Here is a 24,377-nt window from a genome sequence, read left to right as displayed (position 1 = left end):
CAGTTCCCCAACACGGCCTCTTTCCCAAAGTCAAGTCTAGTGGCTACAGATCAATCAGTCCATCCATCAAATATAACACTGAGTTTTTGAATCATTTTATTTTTTAAGAGAAGTAAAATTAAGGGCTGCTCAAGTCTTAAAATCCCAAAAATCTCAAACCGTATTCAGTGCTTTCTGTTACTGTGTATTACTAGTGTAAAGCAGCAGAGAAATTCACAGCTCACTAGATGATGTAAACTCCAATGCATTTTGAATTAAAATGCTACTTTCTGCATTTATTATTGAGATTCAAAATACTTCACATTGTAGTGCTCGTGTATTATAAATGCAGTGGGAACATCCCTATACAGAGATGCAACGTTTATTTTATGCAATCCGGGTAGCAAAAATGAAAGAATTTAGAAAATAGCATATAGAAGGGCTGCCCCCATCAGGCTACTTCATAAACCACTACAAACAGGCAGCACCATCACTTAAGACAATAGTGTGGTTATTCCGAAGTACACACTTCAGTGCTCCACTGGCAAAAACAGTACCATTAGACTACAGAGTATTCTATATGTTACTACTAAGATCATAAATACAAATCTCCCCAAAGTTCTCCACTTCCAACACCGTGTTTCTCAAAAGTGTTTGCATTGTTGAGGCATATCATATTGCATAGTTCTACAGACATGAGATACTACTGCTTGCATTGCTGTTGCAAATGGCCACATTACTTAGTGTAGATCCCACCAAAATAGGAAGACTTCATGCAGATTATCAGAAGTCTTAGCTTGAATACAACAGTTCTCTTACACCACGTTTCACTTATAAGTACTATGAATAACTTGGGAACTTGCAAAGGCTCTTTTGTATCATCATCAATTTTATAGCTGAGCTGTAACTGTTAACTGTAGCACGTCCTGGAAACACTGGAATAAAGTTTTGCACAGCACTTCTGCACTGGTCTCTGGGCACGACTTCCAGGAAGAACATAAAACAACGATCCTGTCAATACAGAATGCAAAAATGGAGTCATCGCTCTTAACCGTCACAGTCTTGGATGTGTTACACAAATTGTTCTGAAAGATCAGGTTATCAAAACTGGCAAACAAAGATGCTGTCTCAACATTGAGAAGATAGAGGGGCCTGGGGCCTTCAGTAATGACCATGTTTACAGATCCTGAAACAGGGCATTTTGATTTCTACACACACAGTGACATCACTTTGCTTACACTTGAAAACACTTCAATTATATTTCTTCTCTGCAACTAGTTCAAGGTTAAAGTGCTTTTTTCTGTTTACCCACTAAATCTCAACCTTTATCTATTTATTTTAACAGAGCAACAGTGGAAGCATATTGGTTTGTAGGCTCAAACTGAACCCACTCTGCAATGAAATCTGCAGTCAGCTTTAGACACAAGCCATCCAAAGTAAACTAAATCATAAAAAAGCAGGTCACCTCAATGCACTCCATTTCCCTGATTTGCTGAACAAGCAGTAATTTTTGTCCAGAAGGTGAGTAAGCCAAAGTTGCATTTTTCCCCAAACCCTACCCTTTTATGAGAAGTGAAGCCAAATGTGTTAGCTTCTCCTCCATACTGTCCTATACTCCAGCTGGTCTATCCCAGGCAATAGCTACTTTTTTTTTAAACAAACATCTTTGCAGTTAATGATGTCTAAGAACAACGCTTATTTTTAAAGGTACCTCCTGTTGTTCCTCTTCTCAACTTCCCCACTCCTTACTTTCTGCTCCCTGTCCATCCCTCCACCATCTGTGCTTCCTCCCACTTGTGCTTTCCAGAATGTTAATGGCTCTGTTCTCATTTATCTCACTTTTCAACCTTTTCTGACATGTTCAGCCACGTTCATATTTTCCTTCCCTCAGCGTAGTTGATTGCTGCCTTTCCCGTCATGATACAGTCAGAACCACGTCCAAAATGAAACAACATCCTTACCTGTCATCTCTGATTGCATAAAAAAAGCCATAGCCGTGATGCACCATAGGGACTGCACATCCACTAAATCTGGTGTACCCAGTCAGACTAGTTGAAAGAACAAAGTTCCCACCTCCTCCACTGTAAAACAACACAAAACAAAAGTGAATTTTGTCATGCAGATCAAGAAATCTTCACACTTAAGGCCGATGTAACGAAGTGAGCCCACAGTACCAAGGGATACAACTCCCCCACAGGACAAGGCCACCAATTACCTGGCTGTGAAGGCAGGGTCCTCAAAGAGTTCTGGCACTGGCAGTCCCTGCTCCTGTGCTATGAGAAGGAGACCCAGGAGATGACGGTCAAATCCTGTCAAAAGAAATGCAAGTTCTGCATCACTAACAGCAGCATTTCTTGGTTTTCTGCTACTTCAGTTCTGGAAGCTTGAAAAGCAGCTGAAGGACAGATAAAATGACAGAGTCCAGTTGAAAAAACAAAAGATTCATACTGCAGCATACAGAAACACTTCCCAAATGCATGGTCTAAGATGCTGTCATCACTTTAAGCTTGCACCACTGAGCCCAAACGCAACGAGCTAAGTGGTACCAACTGAGCATATATCCTGCAGAAAACAAAACCCAAGAAAACTATTTCTGCAAGGAGGAGGAATTTCACACAATGAAAGCAGCTCACTGGTAGAAAAAAATAGTACATTAATATTTAAAGTGATCAGGTCTTCAGGGCAGAAGGAAGGTGCAAGGACTAGCCTTTCGTTTCTCTCCAAAATTGTTTAAATATAAAGTGCTGATGGGAAGTTTTTACTGCAGCTGAAAACAAGAAGATAGAAAACACAGTAGCACATGTTCCCTTTTTACCCACAAGGAAACAAATAATTTCTGATCCCTGAGTACCTCTTCCATTCTCACAATCCTTCCTCATTCTATTGTGCTTTGCAAATGCCGCATGCATCAGCTGTAGGCGTTCATAATTCTGTACAAAGAAAGGGGAAAGTGGTTAAGAAACAAGAGAAAAAAACATTCCAGATGAGTAACACATCAGCAGACACAGATCAGCAAGTTCTTCCTTTCACAATTTCCAGCAGTAGAAGAAAACAGAGGAATTGAAAGGTACATAAGAACCTTCTGACTCATCCATTTTCTTAAACTTCTCTAACTCTTTTCTCCCACTTCCAAATTCCCTTCTCATGACAACTTACTTGTTTGTTCCCTGCATCTCTGTTCTGCTATCTGGGTCACCTTTGTACTGAACAATATTCTAAACCTCACACTCCTCCCCATAGAAGCTGAAACAATGCAAAGCAGACATCATGAACTACAGAAATGAAACCCAAAATTCTTCTACAGTACCACTTACTTAGAAAACACATTAGCTATTAGCAGGTCTGCCTGTCATTTTGCACAGGAAAGCAAACAAAAAACCCAATGTGAAGTGTATCTTGCCTCTTTAATTAAAACACACACAGATGCCAACTGCTTTCCCCACTTTCCTCTACTGATCAAAATTTTTACTTCCACAGCAGTAATTCTGCCCATCATTGTGTGATTTTTATGCATATATTAAATAGAAACTTACACATTTAAAAGAGAGAGAACAGAATACAGATGTATGTTTTGGTAAAAGAAGCCTAGGGAAACACCTCTAGGCACCCAAGAACTTGGCTTGTACTTCGATTGCTAGTACTTGAGCAACTCCTTTGTCCTCATGAGTGGCAGCAGCACTGAATGTGAACCACAGCCAGCAGCCACTCAATTTGGATAAAAGCCTAGCTATTGAGCTCACTGCAGGTAGTAGAAAACATGGTATAAATGGATTTTCATTCAAAGTACCTAAATTCAGGGGAGTTTGTGCACTTTAAAACTAGACTTTCGATCCTCTTAATTTCAATACCATTGAAGATATTCAATGATTTTTAAAGACCCCAACAGTTCATTACACACACAAAAAAATACAACAGCACTAGGAAACAGAATCATCACAGAATCATTAAGGTAGGAAAAGACCCCTAAAATCATCAAGTCCAACCAGCAACCCATCACCATTGTGCCCACTAAACAACGCCCCTCAGTGCCACACCTACGCATTTCTTCAATGCCACCTCCCTGGGCAGCCTGTTCCACTATTCTCCCTGAGAAATTTTTCCTAATATCCAGCCTGAAAAACCTAAGACAAATTATCAGTCACACATACATTATTTCTGTTATATTCCTGCATGTTTCTCAGTATAGAATAATAGAACAATATAGAACCTCCGAATTTCCTTCAAAATATGTAGCTCTCTGTTTCAAAATCTCCTCTTTGTTTCATTTCTCAGGCTCTAAGAAATGTAGTGAGGACAACAGAACGAGTTTTTGTACAGCTTTCACTTGGCAAGAGCAGCATGAAATCCTTTGCCAGCCAAGGACTCCAGGGCAGTCGCTGGGAAAAGGTCCTTGGCAGAGCTCTCAGGCAAATTCTGGAATACATCCCTGTCGCCCTCAGGACAACAAGCAGATTTTAACCTTGCTCTCAGACTCAACGATTAGATTAACATTTCCCCATTTCACTTAAATACTGAAACAAAAGAACCAATCCACAGCAGAATACTGTGGTTCCAAGCTAGTTACTTTGAGGTGTGAAAATCAGAGTGAACATCTATATGGAACTGTTGAGTCACGGCCTGAACCACTGATAGATCACCCGGGAAAGGACCAGGTCAGCCCTGGGAGCACAGATGAAGGCAATTAATCTGTGTGACTGGAAGGCATGGAGCCTGGCTGCACCTCTCTTAGACCCCATTTAAGGGTTGACTGCCACTATGGAAGGATATCTGGTTGGAGACCCCTCCCTTGTGGAGTCCTTTCTATGCACCTAGATCTTTGGAAACAGCTGAGCACCTTTACTTTTCCTGTGAAATACCATCCTGTCCATGCTGGTCCCTTTGCTGTTACATTCCCGTACACCCTTCCACCACATTAATCTGTCCAATTCTAACAGTATCACTCAAGACAGACTTGAAACCAAACTGTAAAACAGAACAGAAAAAAAAAATATATCAAAACAAGCCCACATGTGACAGCTCACCTCTGTCACAATGACCAAAGCCAGACCCCAGATAACCTCAGTATTTCAGGTTTGTCTCGCTGGAAACAAACCAGCTCTCATTAATGGGACGACAGTAAAACAACAGGTTAGCAATTAAAATGACAGGCCTTCTAAACACATTACAATGAAGGTAGGGTTTCCATATTTACAGTGGCAGAATGATCCAACATGGATTTGCACCACTCTACTGCTTCCATGGTACACGGTCTTATGGTCTCCGTGCGGCCGTGATAGAAACGCCTGGTCATTGCAGTTTCATAACAGCAGCCCGGGCTAAGAAGAAAAAATAAGGAAAGAGGATCTCATTAACTTAACAAAACTACTTGATCTCTCCAGGGAAAAAACAACAAAACAAACCAATCCACCCCATGTTCTGTGAAGTATCCTATCCATCCAGCTCAGTTGCAGGCATCAGTAAGGCCCTGATTTATTTATTTATTTAATTGCATGTCTGAGAAGGAACCACAAAGGAGCCAGAGGAGCTCTGCAAGCTTTTATATGAGACAGATGACTGAAGAAGTGCCAGTGCTGTAATTCCCCCTTGAGAAGTTTGGGTCGTCATGGCTATTTTCTGCTAACTGCAGATGTACCAGCTTTAATATAATTAAGATAAATCTATGCAAGGTTCACTCTCACCACATACTGCCATCAAAGGAATCATCTACACCATGCAAAGCCTCAAAGATTGAGCGATATTTGAAATAAGCAGCGTTTCCCAATGCTCTTATGTTTATACGGACAAGGCTGAATCTGTTGCACACTGATACTCAGCTAGCTTTTCTCTGGAGTGCCCTCAGTCCTATCCCACTCTAACATTTAATACACGATTTAACTGCAACATACCAGTGTGCTTAAAACAAACTGAAGAGGGCTGTTTTTTAGTCAAATCATCTACTCCAATGTCTAGCAAATGAGATCTAGCTTCCTGAGATACTGGCACCTCTAGTGATTAAGCATCATATGATTGTGAAGAAACGCTCTCTTCTGAAGCAAACAGTACTTGCCAGTAGTGACTCATAGGAGGCACCATCTGGAAGAGTTAGCAAAGAGGACTTTGGGAACTCCAGTACCAGGAAGAATGCAGTCTCTTCCCAAAAATACAAATTAAAATATCACAAAAATACTGAGCCAAGCCTCTGGAGAGTCACTTTCTCTATTATTTCGCCCTGACTTTCACATCTAATTGTGCTGAAGGGAAGTGAGACTTGAGGCTTTTCACAAGTTTGGAAGACAGATAATTTTTAATCATTTGCTACAGGCAAAGATTTCTTCTCCACCTGAACAACTGCTTAGCATTAAAGAGTCCTGACCCACTACAAGTTTGGTATTCAACCTATTATTAACTTTGTGCAGCCCAAATCTATGTTTTCATGGATTGTTGTTTGCCCTCTGTTCCACATTATGTACACAGATGATCTCCATGGGGCACAAAGACAATTATTTGGAAGTCAAGAGCAAAAGCCCCTGGAATTTCAGTGGCAAAAACTGTATACAATGTTCAAAGCGAACAAAACCTTACTTCCTCGTTGTTTTATCACTACAGCAAGTTACAAAGAGGCACTGCAAGGTCACTGCACTATGTCTCCAGATCTATGCCTTTATTCAATAATCTGTTTTTTTCATTCCTAATCTGGGTAATGAGCTTTTCTTACCGCCCATGACATTTGTAATAAGCCAGCTGAAGGGCAAGCTGCACAAACGTATCTGGATGAAGTTTCCTCTTCTTAATCAAGGCTTTGCCAAAGGATGTGAAGGCGTAACACGCTAACTGCAGGTCAGATACCTGGTGAAGCACAGGAGGGAAAAAAAAACAACAACAACACAGAAGTCAAGTAACTTCAAATATCACATCTTGGTTTACTCCAAATACAACACATTCAATGTAAGAAAACAACGGTACAAATTTAACCATGGTCAAATCACAATTCACCAACTCATCTAAAACATATTCACTTGTTTTCAGGAATGAAGACAGTCAGTAAAGAATGCACAAACACGATGAAAAATTCAGTGACAATCAGGATAAGCAGCAAGAAATCCCACCTTTTCATAATACATTTCTTTAGTACGTTCAATTTCATTTATAATTTTTTGGTCTACTGTGAACACAAGCTCCTCTGGGCATGGAATATCCCTCACTTTATCTGATCCCTGGGAGTAGACAAGCAAAGACAGAAAAGAGAAACTGTTATCCATTAAAAAAAAAAAACAAAACCCAACATAAACACATAAACCAATACATCTGGAAGCTAAAAGAACACATACCTTCCATTTTCCTTCATTTTCAATAATCTTTTGTTCAGCAGAAGATAACATGGTGATTAAAGCCATGGCATCAAAAGGAGAATGCTGTAATCATACAGGACAAGATAGTGCATTATTTGCATGACTGCAAGAGGATCAAATGTTTTTATTTAATCCCTGGCCTACTTATTCCCCCCCAGACTAACAGTGTTACTGCACAACGCTGGACTTGTTTTTCTTGTTCTGCAGCACTTCTGCAACAACTGATGCCAGTTCTCTTGCTGCTTTGACTGCTCTGCAGCTAGACATGCATTATAGCACTGCTGTGGAGAAGCAGATTTTAGGCACAACATAGACTTTCCTGTCCACTTCAGTATAAAAATAATTCAAGTTTAAAACCATTCTGCTCAACAGAAAGGGCTCATTTTAAGCCTTTCTGTGCAATTATTATTATTATTATTATTTACTTAGGAACTCCCTTATTAAATGGTTTCAGAAATAAGATTACGATTTCAGAACTTGAGTCCTTAATTCAAGTATGATGTAATATCCAACACAGTAAAAACAGACTGGCTTTGGAAACCTGCCAGGCAAGGTGCCAGACTACACCAAAAGGGAACACATTAAGTATTTAACACTGTGAAAGAGAGAGCTTATTAAATAAATACTTGAAAAGTTTGTAAGTGGATTTTTCTTCCAAACTTACGTCGCAGAATGCACTAGAGGTTCCATTGGAGAAGAATATGCTGTTGTAGGACTTATCTCCCCAGCGCACAGTTGGATCACCCGCTAGGCCCAGCCTCGTTATCTAAAGCAAAAATTATACACTGTGGGTTTTCAGAAACACCAAACACACTGCCAGCCTCTGTCAGCTGAACCAAATCTACGCTAACATGGTGAGGTCTGCCTGAGAGAAGACGTTTTCATCCAGCTGAAGAAGCAGCATGATTATAAGCCTGAAAGTTTAAATCAAGAGTCCTAACAAGTCACTGACTGTATTCCTAAGGACCTGAAGCACTGAGAGCTAAAAGATTACAAAGGTGTATTTTATCTGTTCTCACTTCCAATGTCCTAACGATTCAAACTATTTAATTGTTTCTATGGATCAACATGAAATGTGACCTGAACACTTACCTGCTTCATTTTCTGTTATGAAGGAGAAAGAAGTGCTAATTTTTTAACATAGAAAGAGCATATCTAGAATATATATGCACACACACACACGTATGTATATATATATATATATATAAAAGAGCAGATAAGAATTATCAAAAATCCTTAGCTACCTCTGTGTAGTCCTCAGGAGTTGCATGGGGACTAGAATCATCCAGGCTGACCACAAACAAACTTTGCTGAATTTTTTCAAGATGAGCTAGGTTCTTTGGGTCCAGACTAATTAAATATTCACGTATCTACAAAGCAAGAAGTGACAGAGCTAAGTGAAATGACATCTTTCCAAAGGTCACAGTACTTTTATGAGGAAAAAAAACTGTTGAAGTATTCCAACCTCCGCCCATTTTGTCCTTTCATTGCTTGTTAAAGCTGGCAGTCCTGGTCCATCTGGTTCACTATCGCATCTTCTCTGGATGAACGTAAGTTGCCTTTAACGAGATATCAAAAACTAAAGTTAACACAGAACATAGAGAGGCTGCATCAAAATCACAGTTCTTCTCTTTTTTTATTTTTTTTTTGTTTCCACATTCACAAGCTAATGTGAAATGTAAGGAACACAAGTCAGCTGCTGAGGGCAACTGGAAGTCTGCTTTGCTTTCAGTTGCTAACAGTTAACTTCAATTGCAGCTACCAGCTCAGTACAGACCTACACGTAAACAATCACAACCTTAAAGTGCAATGTATGCACTTAAAATTGGATTTAAGACTTCAACAGCGTAGATCAAACCTTCCTGAGCAGCAAAAATCAGCAATACTTCAGCTTTGCAGCCTTTATAAAGCTAACTGGATACAATGGCAAAAATTCCACTCAATAAAAACACAGCAGAGCAGTAGCTAGTGTGTAACTGAGTCTTTCCATTCAAGATACACAAGAGTGCCTCTATTCCTACCTTTTCCTTGCACTGTTCATTTGAAAAACTAAGATCATGCAGCCCAGCCATTAACCCATCATCAGAATCATGATGATCTTGTACTTCTGTTGTACATCCTTGGAACATAATGCAAAGGGGCTAAATGAAGTTGTTTCAGTAGGAATCATCACATGCATGTGTCAACAGGGAGCTAACTTATAGTTTGTAAATCTGTTTTTTTCCCACATATTGTTCCACTTAAAGAAAGTAAGAAAGTTACAGATGCTTAAGACTGAAGACACTAAACTGGCTCGTCCTTTTTTCTGGCACTCTTTCCCATTAAATGTCACTACTGAAATTTACTATTTAAAGAGCAAGATTCTCTCTCTCTGCTCCTCCACAGCAGTTCAGGACTATGAAAAGAGCTAGACATGGTCATTTCTCCTCTAATAAAAAGGTAAGAAATGCAAGCAAAATACAGCTGCATTGCTCCATAGGAAGAAAAGCTGACCTATACTAAGATTTTTACTCAAAAACAGGAAATCCAGCCCCTCCACTCTGTTAGGATTGCAGTGTAGTCAAAAGGATACTGGTAGCATGACCAATGAGAATTGGTTCTTAAACAGATGATGTTACAGGACTGATAATTCCTTGCTCAAGAAGCTTCACACATACACGATGTTTTCTACTGAAACACCTTCAGTAAGCCCTTCTGCATGATGTTCTGTGGGTGTACTACAGAATATATATCACCATGATTCATGGCAAGAAGATGCCACCCGCTAACCCAAAATCAACCCAAAATCTTACTCTTCAGCTGCAGGCTCTCTCACCCCTACTTCTTCAGGGTGAGAGGGAAAGAAAAAGACTGTCTTTAGTACAAGCTCAAATGGAACAGAGTATTTGAAACAAGGTAGTCTGAAAACCTGGAAAGCTCTGGAGGAGTCAGCATGTTGCCTTCATGTACAGCATCAAATGCAAACACTCGGCCTCGACACAGGACTACTAAGTGAGATGGGCATTCACCTTCAGTCACTGAAACAAAGCAAAATAAAACATGAAAATCCAACGCTGGGGAGAAAGTGAGCTACAGATAAAGAAAAACTATTCAGCAAGTCCTACACATCCATTTTTTTCAAAATGAGGGAGACTCCATAGAGTTAAAAAGAGGAATGCATTAGAAAGTTCAAGACTGACTGCATAATCTTACTACAATTCTGAAGTTTTAAGAGGACTCAAATCTACATAAGTACATAACTTTCACCATTATTAACTAGTTCAAGTCACTGTCATTACTTAGCAGTAAATCTAACTCATGCATTTTGTAAGCAGAAACACCCTCTGCTGAAACAAGCGTTAGTTACTGAAAGTTGATAAAAGCATTTTTCTCTTGCATGAAGCTTTGTTTCAAAAAGCAGGCAGTGTGAAAGGCAGGCAGGAAACATAATGCATTTTTCTGAAACTGAGCCACTGCACTCTGCCATGAGGCAAAGAAGAAACACAGGCTACTTTATCCACAAATACGTAACTCAACACATGCCCCCCTAAAGCCTTAATCTTAACCATAAGGCTCTTATACATCTATCTTCATGGCTCTACGTTATAAAGAATGTAATATAATTCAATATGCATCTGATCAAGGACATTACAGAACATGGAATTTACTATTTCAAATAAACCTCATTTTCATGGATCACAACCATGAAATCAAATGTAACAAAAATCAAAGGGATTACATCATTTTGGAGGTATTTTTGATAGCAGTTGCCTAAAGCAAGACGTAGAATTAAGTTTGGAAGTTAAGATACCTAGAATTGTGCGTCTGACCTCTCATTGCAGTTGAGGGACAACTATTCAACACACCAAAATCTATGAGCTCCCATCTGTTCTCATTAAGGTATCTGCTGCAGGGTAAACCAAGCAGCTCTCCAGGCTCCACTGATCAAAGTAACATGGGATCATTTTAGTGTGGTCTTTGACCACAAAGCAACCTGACGTTACCTGTCAAATCTCAGGTGTCCTACATCTTACTTCAAGTGCTTAGAGACTGTTTCAGTTCCCTCTGTAGCCAAGGGAGAGAAACTGATCTCTCTCCAGATAACAATTTCTTCTGCTTCTCTTATATACCTGCATATCTGGAAAACCCAAATCCCTTCCTGGAGGTATCTGTATTACTCTATGAATCACACAGAACAAAGGTAACTAATTGGACTAAGTATTTCCCTTGGAGGCAGACGATCTACATGGAAATGGATTTCACCTGCTATGTATGACATGAAAAATAACATAAACATGACTGTTTAACAAAGTTCTTGTAATATATTAAGGGAAAAAAGGGATGTGAATTACTTGCGTATCCACAAGATCCCACCTTTGTTCATTAAGTGTGATCACAATATTGAATTTCCACTGCTTGAATATTTCTTCCACTTTTGGTATTTGACTCTTCAATTTAACCCTAAGAAAAGCCCACAAAACTCACCTTCATTGTCCTCAGCTTTGCATTTTCGCTATGCTTCCTGTGCCATAGAGACTTCCTTACACATTTGCTGTGGAGCAAGGCCTGCAGAACCTGTCTCCTCTCCATTTCTTGAGTTTTGCAGGAATTCATATCTCCCATGATTAACTAGGGCAGCATGCCTGAACACCTCTAGAGGCATCAGACTAAGTGTCAGAGGGGTGTTATGACTTCAATTAGCTGGTTGCCAATACTACAATACATATCAATGGAGGACAAATAAGAATATCACACTTATACTCCATCTCTTGACCATGCATCCAAAAAAAAGCTGTTAGAAATTTAAGAGAATAGCTTCAAGAATTACCTTACTGAAAATAAGAACTGACTAAGCCAAGAAACACCCAGTGATAGAAAAATACATAAGAACTGTCCCAACAGAATGTACAGGAGCACACTCCAGTAAAGCAACCTAGGGAAAAAGATAATTACAAATGATGCTGACGTTCTGTCTAAATAATGCATCTAATACACTGACATTTGTAACATACAGAATTTTTCTTCTTCCAGTTCTTCATGCAATCACACTTCTGATAGGCATCAGGTTGGTAACATACAAATTGAGGCAGTCTTCTTTTCACCTTATTTAGAAAGGACTAAATATTGCACCAAAAAAAAAGTAATCAGTGGATTAGATTGCTTCCTTATATAAGGGCTCAACAACCAGTATCTGAGTTAGTTTTTGAAGAAGACTTTGATGGTTAAAACGATCACTCCGTTAGCTCCACAATATGAAATCATTTGCTTGTATTAACCCACAACCTGCATTTACTTACCAGTCTTAAAATAGTTGCAGAGGGAGTCTCTGGTAATTCCAGGCACCTTGCAAGTGTTAAAGAGCATTCGAAATTGGCTCATGTCCAGAACAGCATTCCCAGATCTCTCTATAGGCGCTTTCTCTCTAAAAGAAATATACCAAAATTAAGCACAAGGGGTGATAATTATCCAAGTAAATCAAGGTAATACAAGCCTATATTTTATTGCAAAGAACTTACGTCAATAAACATTTATAAACATATTATAGACAATAAAATATTTCCATTACTGAAGTACACATAGATAGTTAATATGTAGAAACAATTATTTCTTCTGAAAAGTCTTACTCTCGTAATAGCTCCCAGTACTTCAGGGTGTGCCATATATTTACACATGCTCTCTCTATCTGAGTGCCTTCTTTGGGTGGCCAGCAGTGTTCAATATAGGGACCAGGGCCTCCCATGTTACAGTTTATTTGCGTTGATATGCGAAGATCAAGGTAAGCCACATTCAGCCACCAGTCCTCCAGCTGGAAAAGGAAAGTGTTCAGCATGAGAATAATTTTCAGACATTAATTTTCTAATAATCACCGCTTGATATGTGCAATTTTTGTTTTTTTTTTTTTAATATTTTGAGCAGTAGCTCCTACATAATAGGAGGCAGGACAGTAGTTCAAAAAGTAGTTGCTGATGCTAATGTCACACCTAGCTCTTATTTTCAAGCACTTAAAATTCAATACTGCTTAAGTGGATTAAAGTACTAGAAGGTAAGGAACCGAACATTTTAGTAAGGGAACTCTTATCCACCCCATTTTGAAAAAAAGTCACACATAGATAAGCATGTTCATATCCATAGGACGAGTGGCAGACATAGGGAAGATCATAAGACAAAAAAAAAAAAATCATAGCAGAGTGTCTCTCAAAATTATATACTATCTGCCAACCACTTGTTCTCCAAAAAGATACTGGTATCCTTCCATCCTAGCAAAGCAGACAGAGTAACACACATACAAAACTCAGCAATAAACTGAATTATGATATTTACATATCCACATACATACCCAATTCCTTCTGGTTTTTGCTCTTTCCAGTAATTTCTGATGCAGCTCTTTGCCAATCCCATTTTCAAATCTTTTAACGATATCCTCGGTTCTTTGATATTCTTCTTGATTTAGAAATGGCTTCACTGTAAAAAGGAAATGTATTTAAAAACAACTGCATGCTCAGATTTATTCCGGGATTCCCATGTCCACAGGCAGGGGAGTAGATGAAAACACTCACAATTTACTTGCCTAAAACATACATTTTGGGGGGGGAGGCGAGGGAGCAGACACGACTCCTTTTAAAAGCAATAAATAAATCACAGTGTGTTCTAACAAAGACATATGTACACACTTTTAAATAAATTCAGATGTCAGTACACGAAACAATTGCTGAAAATCTGAAATGTTTAATAGATAACTACATCCAATATGTTTTAAACTCTAGCTGGAAATATTATGCAGTCCTGCACTTCTTCCACCAGCTGAAGTCAGTGAATAACTAAGTTTATGGGAACTTTGCTCATAAATTAATACACTGAACCATACATGTCTGTTACTTACTGCACCATCTATAAGCTACTTGCTTTTATATTCAAGCCCATTCATGGACTACAAGCACTTTACTCGTAATTCTCCTATGTTACCCCCACTTCAATGATAATGGCAGTTAGTGCTGCCCAATTTTTATGTTTTAAAATACTTTGGGATTTTTCTCAGATCATACACAACAGCTGTAAACATTTGCAGAATTTGTCATGATAAAAAGGGTTTTAGGAGGCTTTTTGATGAAAGTAATGACATCCACGGTCAGCAGCAAACACTGCCGATGTCAGTTAGTACATGGGTGTATATCATTGTTTTCTTACAAATAATCTTGCATATAACCTATTTTCTATTATGTTTATGCATAGATGGGCATATCACAGGCCAACTGAACAGGGGTGTGGCAGTTCTGCTCACTCAGTGCCTACACAATGAGGTCTGATTCACATTTGAGGCTGCTGAACACCTATGTCAGTCACCTTCTTGTCTGTCTCCCTGTTGATAAACTTGTGATCAGCTCACCAATGGAAAGAAATGAGGAAAGATACACAGTTACAAAAAACTAAACAAGAATCTGTATCATCTCTAATCTACCTTTGGGGAGAAACAAAGGAATTTCAGCAGGGCAAAATCTCCCTGCTATATCCCACTGGAATTATGGCCGCCTGCCTGCAACCACTTTTTTCTTCTGAACAGAACTGTGAAGCTGAAGGAAGGGAACTCGGGAGACCATCTAGTCCAACACCCCAGCTCAGCAGGGCCAGCTACATCAGGCTGCTCAGGGCTTTACTGGGCTTTGAAAACTTTCATGGATGTGCAGCCTCCCCACTAGCAAATTACTCCAGCCCTCAACCATCGGCACAGTACAATAAGTTTTCTTACATTTAAATGGAATGTCTTGAATTCCAGTCTGTACCCATTGCCTCTTGCTCTCTCACTGAACACCACTGCAATGAGCCTGGCTCTGTCTTCTTTACCCACCACCAGCAAGTATTTATACACTTTGCAGAGTCCTTCCAGGCACCTTCTCCAGGCTGAAGAATACCACCTCAGATAAACCAAACCTTTAATCACCTTCATGGCCCTACAGTACCCTTGCTCCTTCATGTGCATATCTCACTTGTCCTAGTGAGCCCAGAAATGGACACAGCACTCTGTTCCAACATAGAATGGCTCGGATTGGAAGGGATCTCTAAAGACAATCTAGCCCAAATCCCATGCCAGGAAGGGGAACACCTTACACTAAATCAGGTGGCCCCAAGTCCCATATCACCTGGCTTTTAATGCTTCCAAGGATATGGGACTCGCCTATATCTGGAATGTGTGCTGCCGATCATAAACCTTTGAGCCCAGGAGCTGAGAGCGTTTGCAGTCCACCTTACTGTTCATTATCTAGGCCGTATGTTTATAGATGAACTGGTAACATCGTACATTGTTCAGCTCTAGGTTTCTGCAAGGTAAATAAGAAATAAGCCATGTATACGTATCTTCTGCAGAGTTAAAAAGTTACAGCAACAATTCAAGCTGGGCATCTCTGAGGATAGGCCACAAAACACAGAAATCCCTACGCAATTAATGTCTTTACACTGTATATCCCCAACCCCACATCTGGAAGTCCAGACCAATAGCCATACTAGGGCTGGAGGTCTTTCTGCTCTAGGTTGGCGTCCATCATGGTCTCTAGGCACACTGTTTTCTCTCATCTTCAGGGCTGCTGAATCTGCACAATGGAGTCTTTCTTACATTTCAGTTTGCTCCTACTTTAAAGTGGGCAGAAGTTCAACGGCCTGCATGCACCCTTAGGCTTTGGCAATTTTAGCTTCTTGTGCTAAGAAAGCTCTACGCAAGATTTCTATATTCAAGTAGCATACCAAATTGCACAACAGGCATCTCATCATAAAAGGTTATCAGGCTGGTAAGCATAATTTCCTCTTCATTAATCCATGCTGACCACTCCCAGTCACCTCCTTGTCCGTCATATGTTTGGAAGTTGTTTTCAGGATTATTTACTACATCATCATCCCAGGGATCAAGGTGAGGGTGACTGATCTGTAGTTCCCCAGATCTTTCTCCTGAAGCAGTGGTGGCACTTGCTTTTTTTCTGGTCCTCAAGAACACTCTCCAGTTAAAATCATCTTCCAATGATGATCCAAAGTGGTATCTCAGTGACAAAGCCCAGCTCCCTCAGAAATCACAGGCACACCCATTCCATTCAATCCCTTGAAGTCATTCATATCCAATTTCTTTAAGCACCCCCTCTGCTGATCCTCCTCCACCAAGGCTAGGTCTTCCTTTCTTCTTTTCAAAGTAATTTCATTTTTATGGTGATCTTAGAAAGAATTCCAGTATTTTTAATCACCTATCTTAAGGAGAAAAGCAAGGACCCATTTCAGCCACATCTTAGCTTACCTAAGTCCATAAGGGTACAATGCAAGACTTATTGGTATTTTACAGATTTCATGGGAAAAACAAAACAAAACATGGACAGCACAGGTGCTATTTATTTGAGGTGTAACCAAGATGGCCAGGGGACTGGGGGCCCATGATGTTCAGATGAGGCTGAGAACCAAGTCTGTTCAGCTTACAAAAAGAACACGAATGGAAACACATAGCAAAAGTAAAGCATGACTCCTCCCACATGCACAGGAATAGGACAAAAGAAAAAATGGACTCAAGCTGCAATGCAAGAAGTTTCTGACAAGAAAAATATGAGAATTTACTTGTTGATGGTGGGGTTTGTTTGTTTGTTTCTATTCCTCCTCCTTCCCCACTAATTGAGAGTGATCAAATTGACTGCACAGGGAGATTGTGGAATCTCCAGCACTGCAGGGATTCAAAACACAGCTAAGCAACACCTGAGCAAACTTAACTGAACAACCCTTGAATAAAGATTTGATCTAGATTAACCCTTCCCGCTTAAATGATTCTATGACCATGTGACCCCTTTCCATTTAAAAACAATCAGATGTAGAAAGAAAAGGCAAAAGAAGGAAAGAGCAAAACTCAGGCTCTCACTCCCTAGACTTCAGTGAAATATGTCTTATCACTTTCTCTGGATCAATATATTTTGTCTTCAATTCTGCATTGAGATCAGGTCCATCCATGAACAATAAGCATTCCATGAGAGATGGCTTCAGTTGGGTAGTTAAGGAACCTTTCTAGAAGGCAGAGACTTAGGATTTTCATACTCTTGAACTGAGTCAAAGTTTGAGTCTAAACTTCAGCTGAGCTGAAAGGCTAAATAATGTGGTTACATCCAACTTCTTTCTTGAAAACAAAGTTAATCATTCTGAATCCAAAGCAGAGGTAGCTACTGTAAAGCTCTGAAGCTCTGAACAAGGCACCATCTGAGATCCAGCTTTTCCAGTTGACTGGCTTTAAACAGATAAGTGCTTTACCACCAGGCACACTGACTCACATTAAGTGCTCAGGGTCCTCCTCCGACCAAGAGAGCACAAGCGTTCTCAAGGAATGATTCAGAGCACAGCAAAGGGTCATTTGGACATTCAAATCCTTCTGAAGAAGCCTACACTCCCTTTGTTGAACTCAGTGAGGTTTCTCTCCACCCAACCATCCAGCCTGTCCAGGTCCTGCTAAATGGCAGCAGTCTTCTGGCATGTCAGCCACTCCTCCCAGCTTTGTATCATCAACAAGCTTGCTGTGAGCACACTCTATCCCTTCACTGAGATCACAGATGAAGACATTGAACATGACTGGAACCAGCACCAACCCCTGGAGAGCACCACTAGCTACAAGCCTTATCCTAGATTCTGCACTACTGATCTCTGAGCCAGTCAGCCAGTTCTCAATCCACCTCACTGTCCACTCATCACCCCACACTTCCTGAGCTTACCTATGAGGATGTAATGGGAGACAGCATTGAAAGAGCACTGAACTAACTTTTCTTCAACTTGAAGAGAGACTAAAGAAGATCGATAAAGGTGATCAAAATTACAGAATGGCTTACGTGCAAGGACCAGAAAGTAGAAAACAACTTCAGCACAGAAAAAAAAAAATTCTATTGAGGAAAAATGTGATAAGCTATTTATGAAAACACTGATCAGAAGCAGAAAACAAGAGCAAACAAGTTCAGTCAGGTATCATCATTCCAGGAGAGAGTTATTTATTAACTTGGAAAGCCAGATAGATTTACAAAATTAAGCTCTGAAGGGTAATTGTTATTGCACATTCACTACCATTACAGCACAATTTAAGTTAATCTGCATTACAAAACAAAAGCATTTTGCTGTGACATCAACCTCCACCCCTCTAAAAACACCTTTTCATTGATGGGGTGGTTTCTACTGTGCACAGGATAAAAGTGAACACTGAATTTAGGAATTTGTGTTTTGTGAAAAAGAGACTATGATGTAACCAGGGACAGTGATAGGGACAGAACTTCAGGTTTTACTGCTACCACTCCTCTATTACTGGCAGGATGGTAAGACATGGCAGACATTCAAGAGGAAATTTCAACGTCTCTGAATTCTGAAAATGATTAAAGCATAGGAAAGAAATCTAAAGATAGTGGGTTCCCTCTGGAGGAAAAAAAACAAAACCAAAGAACAATAAAAAGTAACCATCTTATACACCCAATTCCCTTCTTGCCGAAAAAAAAAGGGCATAGGGGTAAGGTGGGAGCTCTTGTGTAAGTTGCTCTAGGCACTTAGTTTTCCATTTTGAAAGTATGTTGTGCCCCAGATGTGGCCAAATTCCATCCCCCTCCTCAACCCGCAGTCACAGCAGCTGGTACAAGCTGCATATGAACACTACTTGGCAAATATCAGCCTGGTTCCAGGTACACACACCACTCCACTGTTAAATCATTACCTGAGTCGAGGTATTTACTTAAAGATTCATCCAGAGGAGGTACGGGCAGCGGAGGCAGGGAATCTTGGTACTGAAATGTTCGCTCTTCAGAGGACTCAAGCACTTGCTTTTCCATGTTGTAGACCTGCAGCACAATATTAGGTCTATTAATGATGTTGCAGATAAATGACACACTGTCTCATTATTCCTCTTTTTTATTTCCTTTCTTTACACCATATACACAGAGAAAGGCAGACATCATAGAAATCTCTGTGGACAACACCCAAACTTGAGGATTCTGTTGGCCAGCAGCCTCAGAAGCATACACGCAACAGGGCAACGCTGACCAAAGGGCTACCAATCGCTTCTTTCTTGGTTAATTCTAATTAACAAACTCAAAACTATGCCTCTTCCTTCTCAAACTGCTAGCAGCTCGCCCCTGACCCACCCAGCTACACCTGCGGGGTCCACGGCGGTCACCAAAACCCCTTTCACCCCCCCACCCCGGCAGCGTACCCGCGCAACCGAGCAGCCGCTGAGGGGCCGTTACCCGTCCGAGCCCCCGCTTCCCCGAGCGAGATGGGCCCAGACGAGGCCCGAGGCCGCTGCCACCGCACCACGGCGATGTTTACACATCGGCTCGGGGCCCTGCCCGGGGAAGCGCGGAACAAGCCCAGTCGTGGCGCTGCCCGGCCCCACGCTGCTCACCTCCCCGAGCCGCTGTCGTCCGCGGCCGATCGCTCCCCGGCTGCCCGCCCTTACCTCTGCCCCACTTCCAAGCGGGCCCGGAAACCGGGCGGGGCGGGGCGGAGCGGGATGGCCGTGCGCAGGCGGCCGGGACTGGGGGCCCTGCCGGGCTGCAGGGGGAGCGGCCTCGCGGAGCCTGTGGGGTTCGGGGGGCTGCTGAGTTCGGGGAAGGGCGGGCGTGAAGGAGAGGGTAAAAGGAGAAATCAGTTTCTGCTTGGTGTGGGGTGTGTGCCTCCTGCATGTGGGATCCTGGCAGTGTGCCTCAGGGGGCCATGTATGGTCCTCTCCTGAGATCCCCCATGGGCTACACTTGGGGTTCCGGTGGGGCTGTGGGACCTGTAAGGAGCTTAGGCCAGTCCTCAGGGGTTCTGTTGCTGTGGGTGAGTGGTCAGCCAGGGAGAGTGTGCGGACAGGCCTTTGGGGTAGTGGTGTGATGAGCAGCTCTGCAGAAGTGGGGGTGAATGAACAGGCAGCAAGGGTAAGAGTGGCAGTAAGAGCAGGCCCCACTCCTGGGAGCAAGTGCTGCACCACGCTTATGGCTCGGCAAGCAACACGAGGCCTCCCAGTCCTACTTGACTACGGTTAAGGAGCTTTCTGCCTTGAGTCACCCTCAGGACTGCCCTTTGGCACCAACAAAAGTGCTGCTGCTACCCACATGTAGAGGTGAGAGGTGTGCAGCAGGGAGCCGTGGCTCAACACAGGTGTACCATGCTCACCCTCTGTCCCTGGGGGACATCACTGCCTGGAAGAGCTGCTGAGATCCCGAGGCCTCAAGGAACGCCCCTCAGCAATCTATAAAAAGCTTTTGGACGTGAAATTGCTGTTGGGGACAGGAGGCTGAGGTGCATGTTAGGCTATCTGCATCATTCAAGAGGCGTGTTAGGCTATCTGCATCGTTCAAGAGGCAGGAGATGTAATCTCTATTTAAGAAGAGGTTTTGTAGGATGCAGTAGTTATTTTTAAGCAGACTTAAGGCTTAGTTCAGATTTCACTTCAGAGTTGTGAATTGAGCTTGGTACATGGCAGAGTCAGCATGTGATAAAAAACATTGCGTGTGATTTTTGCAATCCTTGATAATTATACTATCTATCTCTTGATCATTCTTGCCACTGAAGCATTAGTAATTGTGAAATGAGAGAGACCACTGTTTCATAAACTGAATCCCAAATGGCAAATTTTTGAAATGCTGCCTTAAAGCCTAAAAGTTGTAGCAATGGGTATTGCTGTGCTATTATTTGAGTTGGGACCTTGCCAAACATTTCCCATGCATGCATTTGAGATAACACCAAGTTATGCTAATATTCTGTTCAGACTGTAGAGATGAAAACAAGGAGAATTTTGTTTTCTGTGTTGTTCTTCAGTATTGTACTTACACAGGAGCACATGGACACTGTGAAAGCAAAGTGGGAAAAAATGAATTGTTTATCATCTGCTAAATTGCTGCTTAATCCTACTTTTCTGCTATGCCTCAGAAGAAGATCATCGTCTCAAACTGTACATATCTAGAGCAGAGTATTTAAGGACAGAAAATGTCGTAAAAGGGATCACATCCCCTTTCTTTGATTTCTTCGTGGCTTTAGCATCACTGGGCACAGTCACTGTGGTTTCCAACAGTGATTGTAACCTGTTTACAAGGAGCTCTGCCATGGTATCCTCTGGGCAAAAAGCCTTGTCCTCTGAGTCCCATGTGGCCTCTCCAGCCACAGGAAGCGATGCAACCACCCAGATGGGTGTTCCTGAGGGAACACATGATCATCCAAGTCTTGAGATACAGGATGTGCCCGAGTCTTCAGTCAGAGCCTGACAGCAGCAGCAGTGAGTACACCTGTGGAAGATCTGTTCAGGTTGAAGAACTGCTCAGCCTGGTCACAGAGCTTCCAGAGAAGGTAGGCAGGCTGAAGAGCTTCAGGGAGTCAGAGAAGGATTTTGATTGGTGGAGTCGTACTCTACCATCCACCCCTGAGGCAGACTCATCACCCAGTCATGCACAAGAGAAAAGAGTTACCCTACTCTCATGCCACCAGCAGAAATTAGGATATCTAAGAGACAAGGGAATGGAAGCAGGTTTCTGCCTGGTGTGACAGATTAACCCCCTCCCCGCCTGTGTCACTTTCCCAGGTGCCCCTACACACCAGGTAAGAGGCTCCGGAACCTGCGGAATGAGTAAATGCCAATGTGGATGAAGACCCACCCAGGTTGGAGGGGTCACCTGGAGCAAGTCAGCCTAGCCCCTATGTCACAACAGTCTTCATCAGGAAGAAGCTACTGTCAAAAGGGACTCCCATCTGAGGGGAACTGAGGATCCTGTACACCACCCAGACCAAACTCATGGGGAAGTCTGCTGCTTCTGTAGAGTTCAGCTAAGAGACATCACTAGAAAAATCACTTGCCTGGTTCAGCCCTCTGATTATTACCCATTACTGTTTTTTCTCATGTTGGCAGTGATGAGATAGCAAAGAGAAGTCCAAGGGTGTTCAAAAAGGATGTTAGGGCTTTGGAGTGATTGCCTTAATGATTGTTGACCAGGTAGTTTTTTTTCTGACTTTCCAGTAGCAGGGATTATCAATATTAAAAGGAACAGGCAGACCCAACAAGTCAATACGTGGCTCCAAGGCTGGTGTTGCTGACAGAATTTCAGGATCATGGGACCTGAGCAAAACCTGACAGGGTGAGCCAGTCAAAGGAAGTGATTGCCCTGCTCTACACTGCTGTCAGGTGGCCTCACCTTGTGTACTGGGGTGCCACGGTACAGAAAGGACATAAAAGTATTAGAAGTGTCTAAAGGAGAGCTACAAAAATGCTGAGAGTCTGGAGAGGAAGACCTATGAGGAGTGGCTGAGGTCCCTGTGTTTGCTCAGCCCAGAGCAGAAGAACTGAGGGGAGGCCTCAGGCGGCTGCAGCTTCTCACAGGGAGGAGCTGCTCTCTGTGACAGCAGCAGGGCCAGAGGGAATGGCATGGAGCTGTGTCTGGGAACATCAGGTTGTATATCAGAAAAATGTCCTTCACCAGGGGGTGGTCAGATGCTGGAACAGGCTCCCCAAGGAAGTGATCATGGCACCGAGCTGCTGGAGTTCAAGAAGTGTCTAGACGACGCTCTTAGTTATGTGGTCTGATTTTTGGGTGATCCTTTGCAGAGCCAGGAGTTGGACTCTGGACTCAATGGTCCTTATGGGTCCCTTCCAACTCAGGATATCCTATCACTCTGCAATCAGTTTTAAAGTATTTTCTGTGACATAGCCTGCTGTGCTCAGAGTAACATTTCAGCACTTCTCTAATATCTTATCACTCACGGCTTATCTGAGCAGGACTTTGTTCCCTAATTTCTTCCCTTCTGTGTATGGTGTTTCCATCTGCAGCAGTGGCACCTTCTGGCTGCTTCCCTATTGTTGTACACCTTTGCTGCCAAAATGGCTTCCCATTGCCAATCTCAGTGCCCTCCTTTCTCTGAATCACTTTGCTCAATCGCCTTTTGCTTCGTGCAATTACCAGTAAAGCAGCTACTTGTTGTCTAGCACATAAGAAAGTAGCTAGGATCAGTAACCTACTGGAATAGCATTGGTACGTTATGCATCCCCAAAAATTCACCAATAAATCCCACGAAGGTCTGTATTAGTTATGCTGTGAGCACATCAGCTGCAAGTCTTCCACAAGTGTATACTTTTGTATATTTTCTCAAGACTAAGCAATGGCAGATGGCTTTCTGGGGAACAGAATTTCAGTTGGTAAAGATGCATGTGTGTTTTTTGTTATCAGTCTTAAGATGTTAGTAACTAATTAACCTGTTTGGAGTATAGTCTGCTAAAAGTGTAGCTCAGAGAGATAACGTGCTGGGAAAAATATGACTAATGTATCAAAAATTTGAGGATATGCATAGTTTTCTCTTATAATGTCTGGGTGTAGTGATGAAAGATTACTCTTGTCTTAATTTTCCAGGTTTCCTGAGCCCAGGAGGTACTCAGATGTGGTTTCCTACAGATTTTGTCCTGAAATTTCATCATTTTGCTGTCTCCTGTGTGCAGCAGCACACCATTGGTTTTGCCTGAGTGGAAAAACTTCTAGGGATAATCCTACAAATCCTGTAATAGATATTATTATGTGTGTTACAGAGTGCATTCTCTCTAATTGGACATTTCTTTCCATGACTATTGTTGTCTAAAAAGCCTAAGTGCCTTGGAAAGCACGTTTTAAATTTTATTAAAGATGATATGAATGATGAATGTGAACAAGCCTATGTCTGATGTAGTTATGTGTAAAGCTGTGGGACTGTTGGATCTATTTCTATGTTTGTCTTTGTTAAATGCAAGTGTTCTGTTGGTTCATGTGCTTTCCATTGTGTTTTTTAGTTGGTATTTGTCCACTTGCTGTAAGATGATAAGTAGAGCAAATGTAAAGCATCATCATGGTCTGAAAAGCCTGTGTCTCAAAAGTGTGATTAAAAAATCATGTAAAATGTCTGTGTGCTGCAAGACCACGCCTGTGTCCATTTTGGAGTCCCCTGTCCAAGAGGGCTACTGACATCCTGGAGTGAGTCTGACAGGGGCCCTTGCCATTGTGGCTGGAATAGATGATGTGCAAGCAGAGGCTGAGGGCGCTAAATGAGAATTTAATTAATACCTTCACCTACTTAATGGAAAGGTACAAAGAAGGAAGTGGTATACTCTTCTTTGGGGGG

The 24,377-nt window shown here is 41.8% G+C and overlaps 1 protein-coding gene across 4 annotated transcripts; it reads right to left on the bottom strand.

Moving 5' to 3' along the window:
- Positions 1-79: 79 nt before the first annotated feature.
- Positions 80-19,760, bottom strand: CROT (carnitine O-octanoyltransferase). Of its 4 annotated transcripts, none has more exons than XM_004939264.5 (17): positions 19,720-19,760; positions 18,979-19,102; positions 13,624-13,748; positions 12,911-13,092; positions 12,584-12,708; positions 10,216-10,324; positions 8,773-8,866; positions 8,552-8,677; positions 7,972-8,073; positions 7,287-7,370; positions 7,065-7,172; positions 6,674-6,804; positions 5,171-5,294; positions 2,831-2,909; positions 2,195-2,288; positions 1,941-2,060; positions 80-990 (listed from the first exon to the last, which is right to left on the bottom strand). In XM_004939264.5, exons 2-17 carry the CDS (start codon positions 19,091-19,093, stop codon positions 870-872), a joined length of 1,839 nt encoding a protein of 612 aa, XP_004939321.2. In that variant the 5' UTR covers positions 19,094-19,102; positions 19,720-19,760; the 3' UTR covers positions 80-869. The 4 variants fall into 4 exon arrangements, with proteins under 4 accessions (XP_004939321.2, XP_418635.3, XP_003640711.2 ...); XM_418635.8 differs by having other exon boundaries at positions 19,474-19,728; XM_003640663.6 differs by having other exon boundaries at positions 19,666-19,728.
- Positions 19,761-24,377: the final 4,617 nt, after the last annotated feature.

The sequence above is a fragment of the Gallus gallus genome, chromosome 2 (assembly GCF_016699485.2).
Source record: "Gallus gallus isolate bGalGal1 chromosome 2, bGalGal1.mat.broiler.GRCg7b, whole genome shotgun sequence".
Classification (NCBI taxonomy): domain Eukaryota; kingdom Metazoa; phylum Chordata; class Aves; order Galliformes; family Phasianidae; genus Gallus; species Gallus gallus.
The sequence above is the reverse complement of the archived record's forward strand: the minus strand, read 5'-3'. Positions and strand labels throughout refer to the sequence as shown.

Bases quoted from the DNA above. Each gene is read 5' to 3' on its own strand.
- CROT (XM_004939264.5), bottom strand. From the start codon at position 19,093: ATGGAAAAGCAAGTGCTTGAGTCCTCTGAAGAGCGAACATTTCAGTAC. The intron at 13,749-18,978 runs GTAATGATTTAA...TCCTTTTTACAG, and splicing joins AAGTAAATACCTCGACTCAG to TGAAGCCATTTCTAAATCAA. The intron at 7,173-7,286 runs GTATGTGTTCTT...GTCTACTCCCAG, and splicing joins AAAATGAAGGAAAATGGAAG to GGATCAGATAAAGTGAGGGA.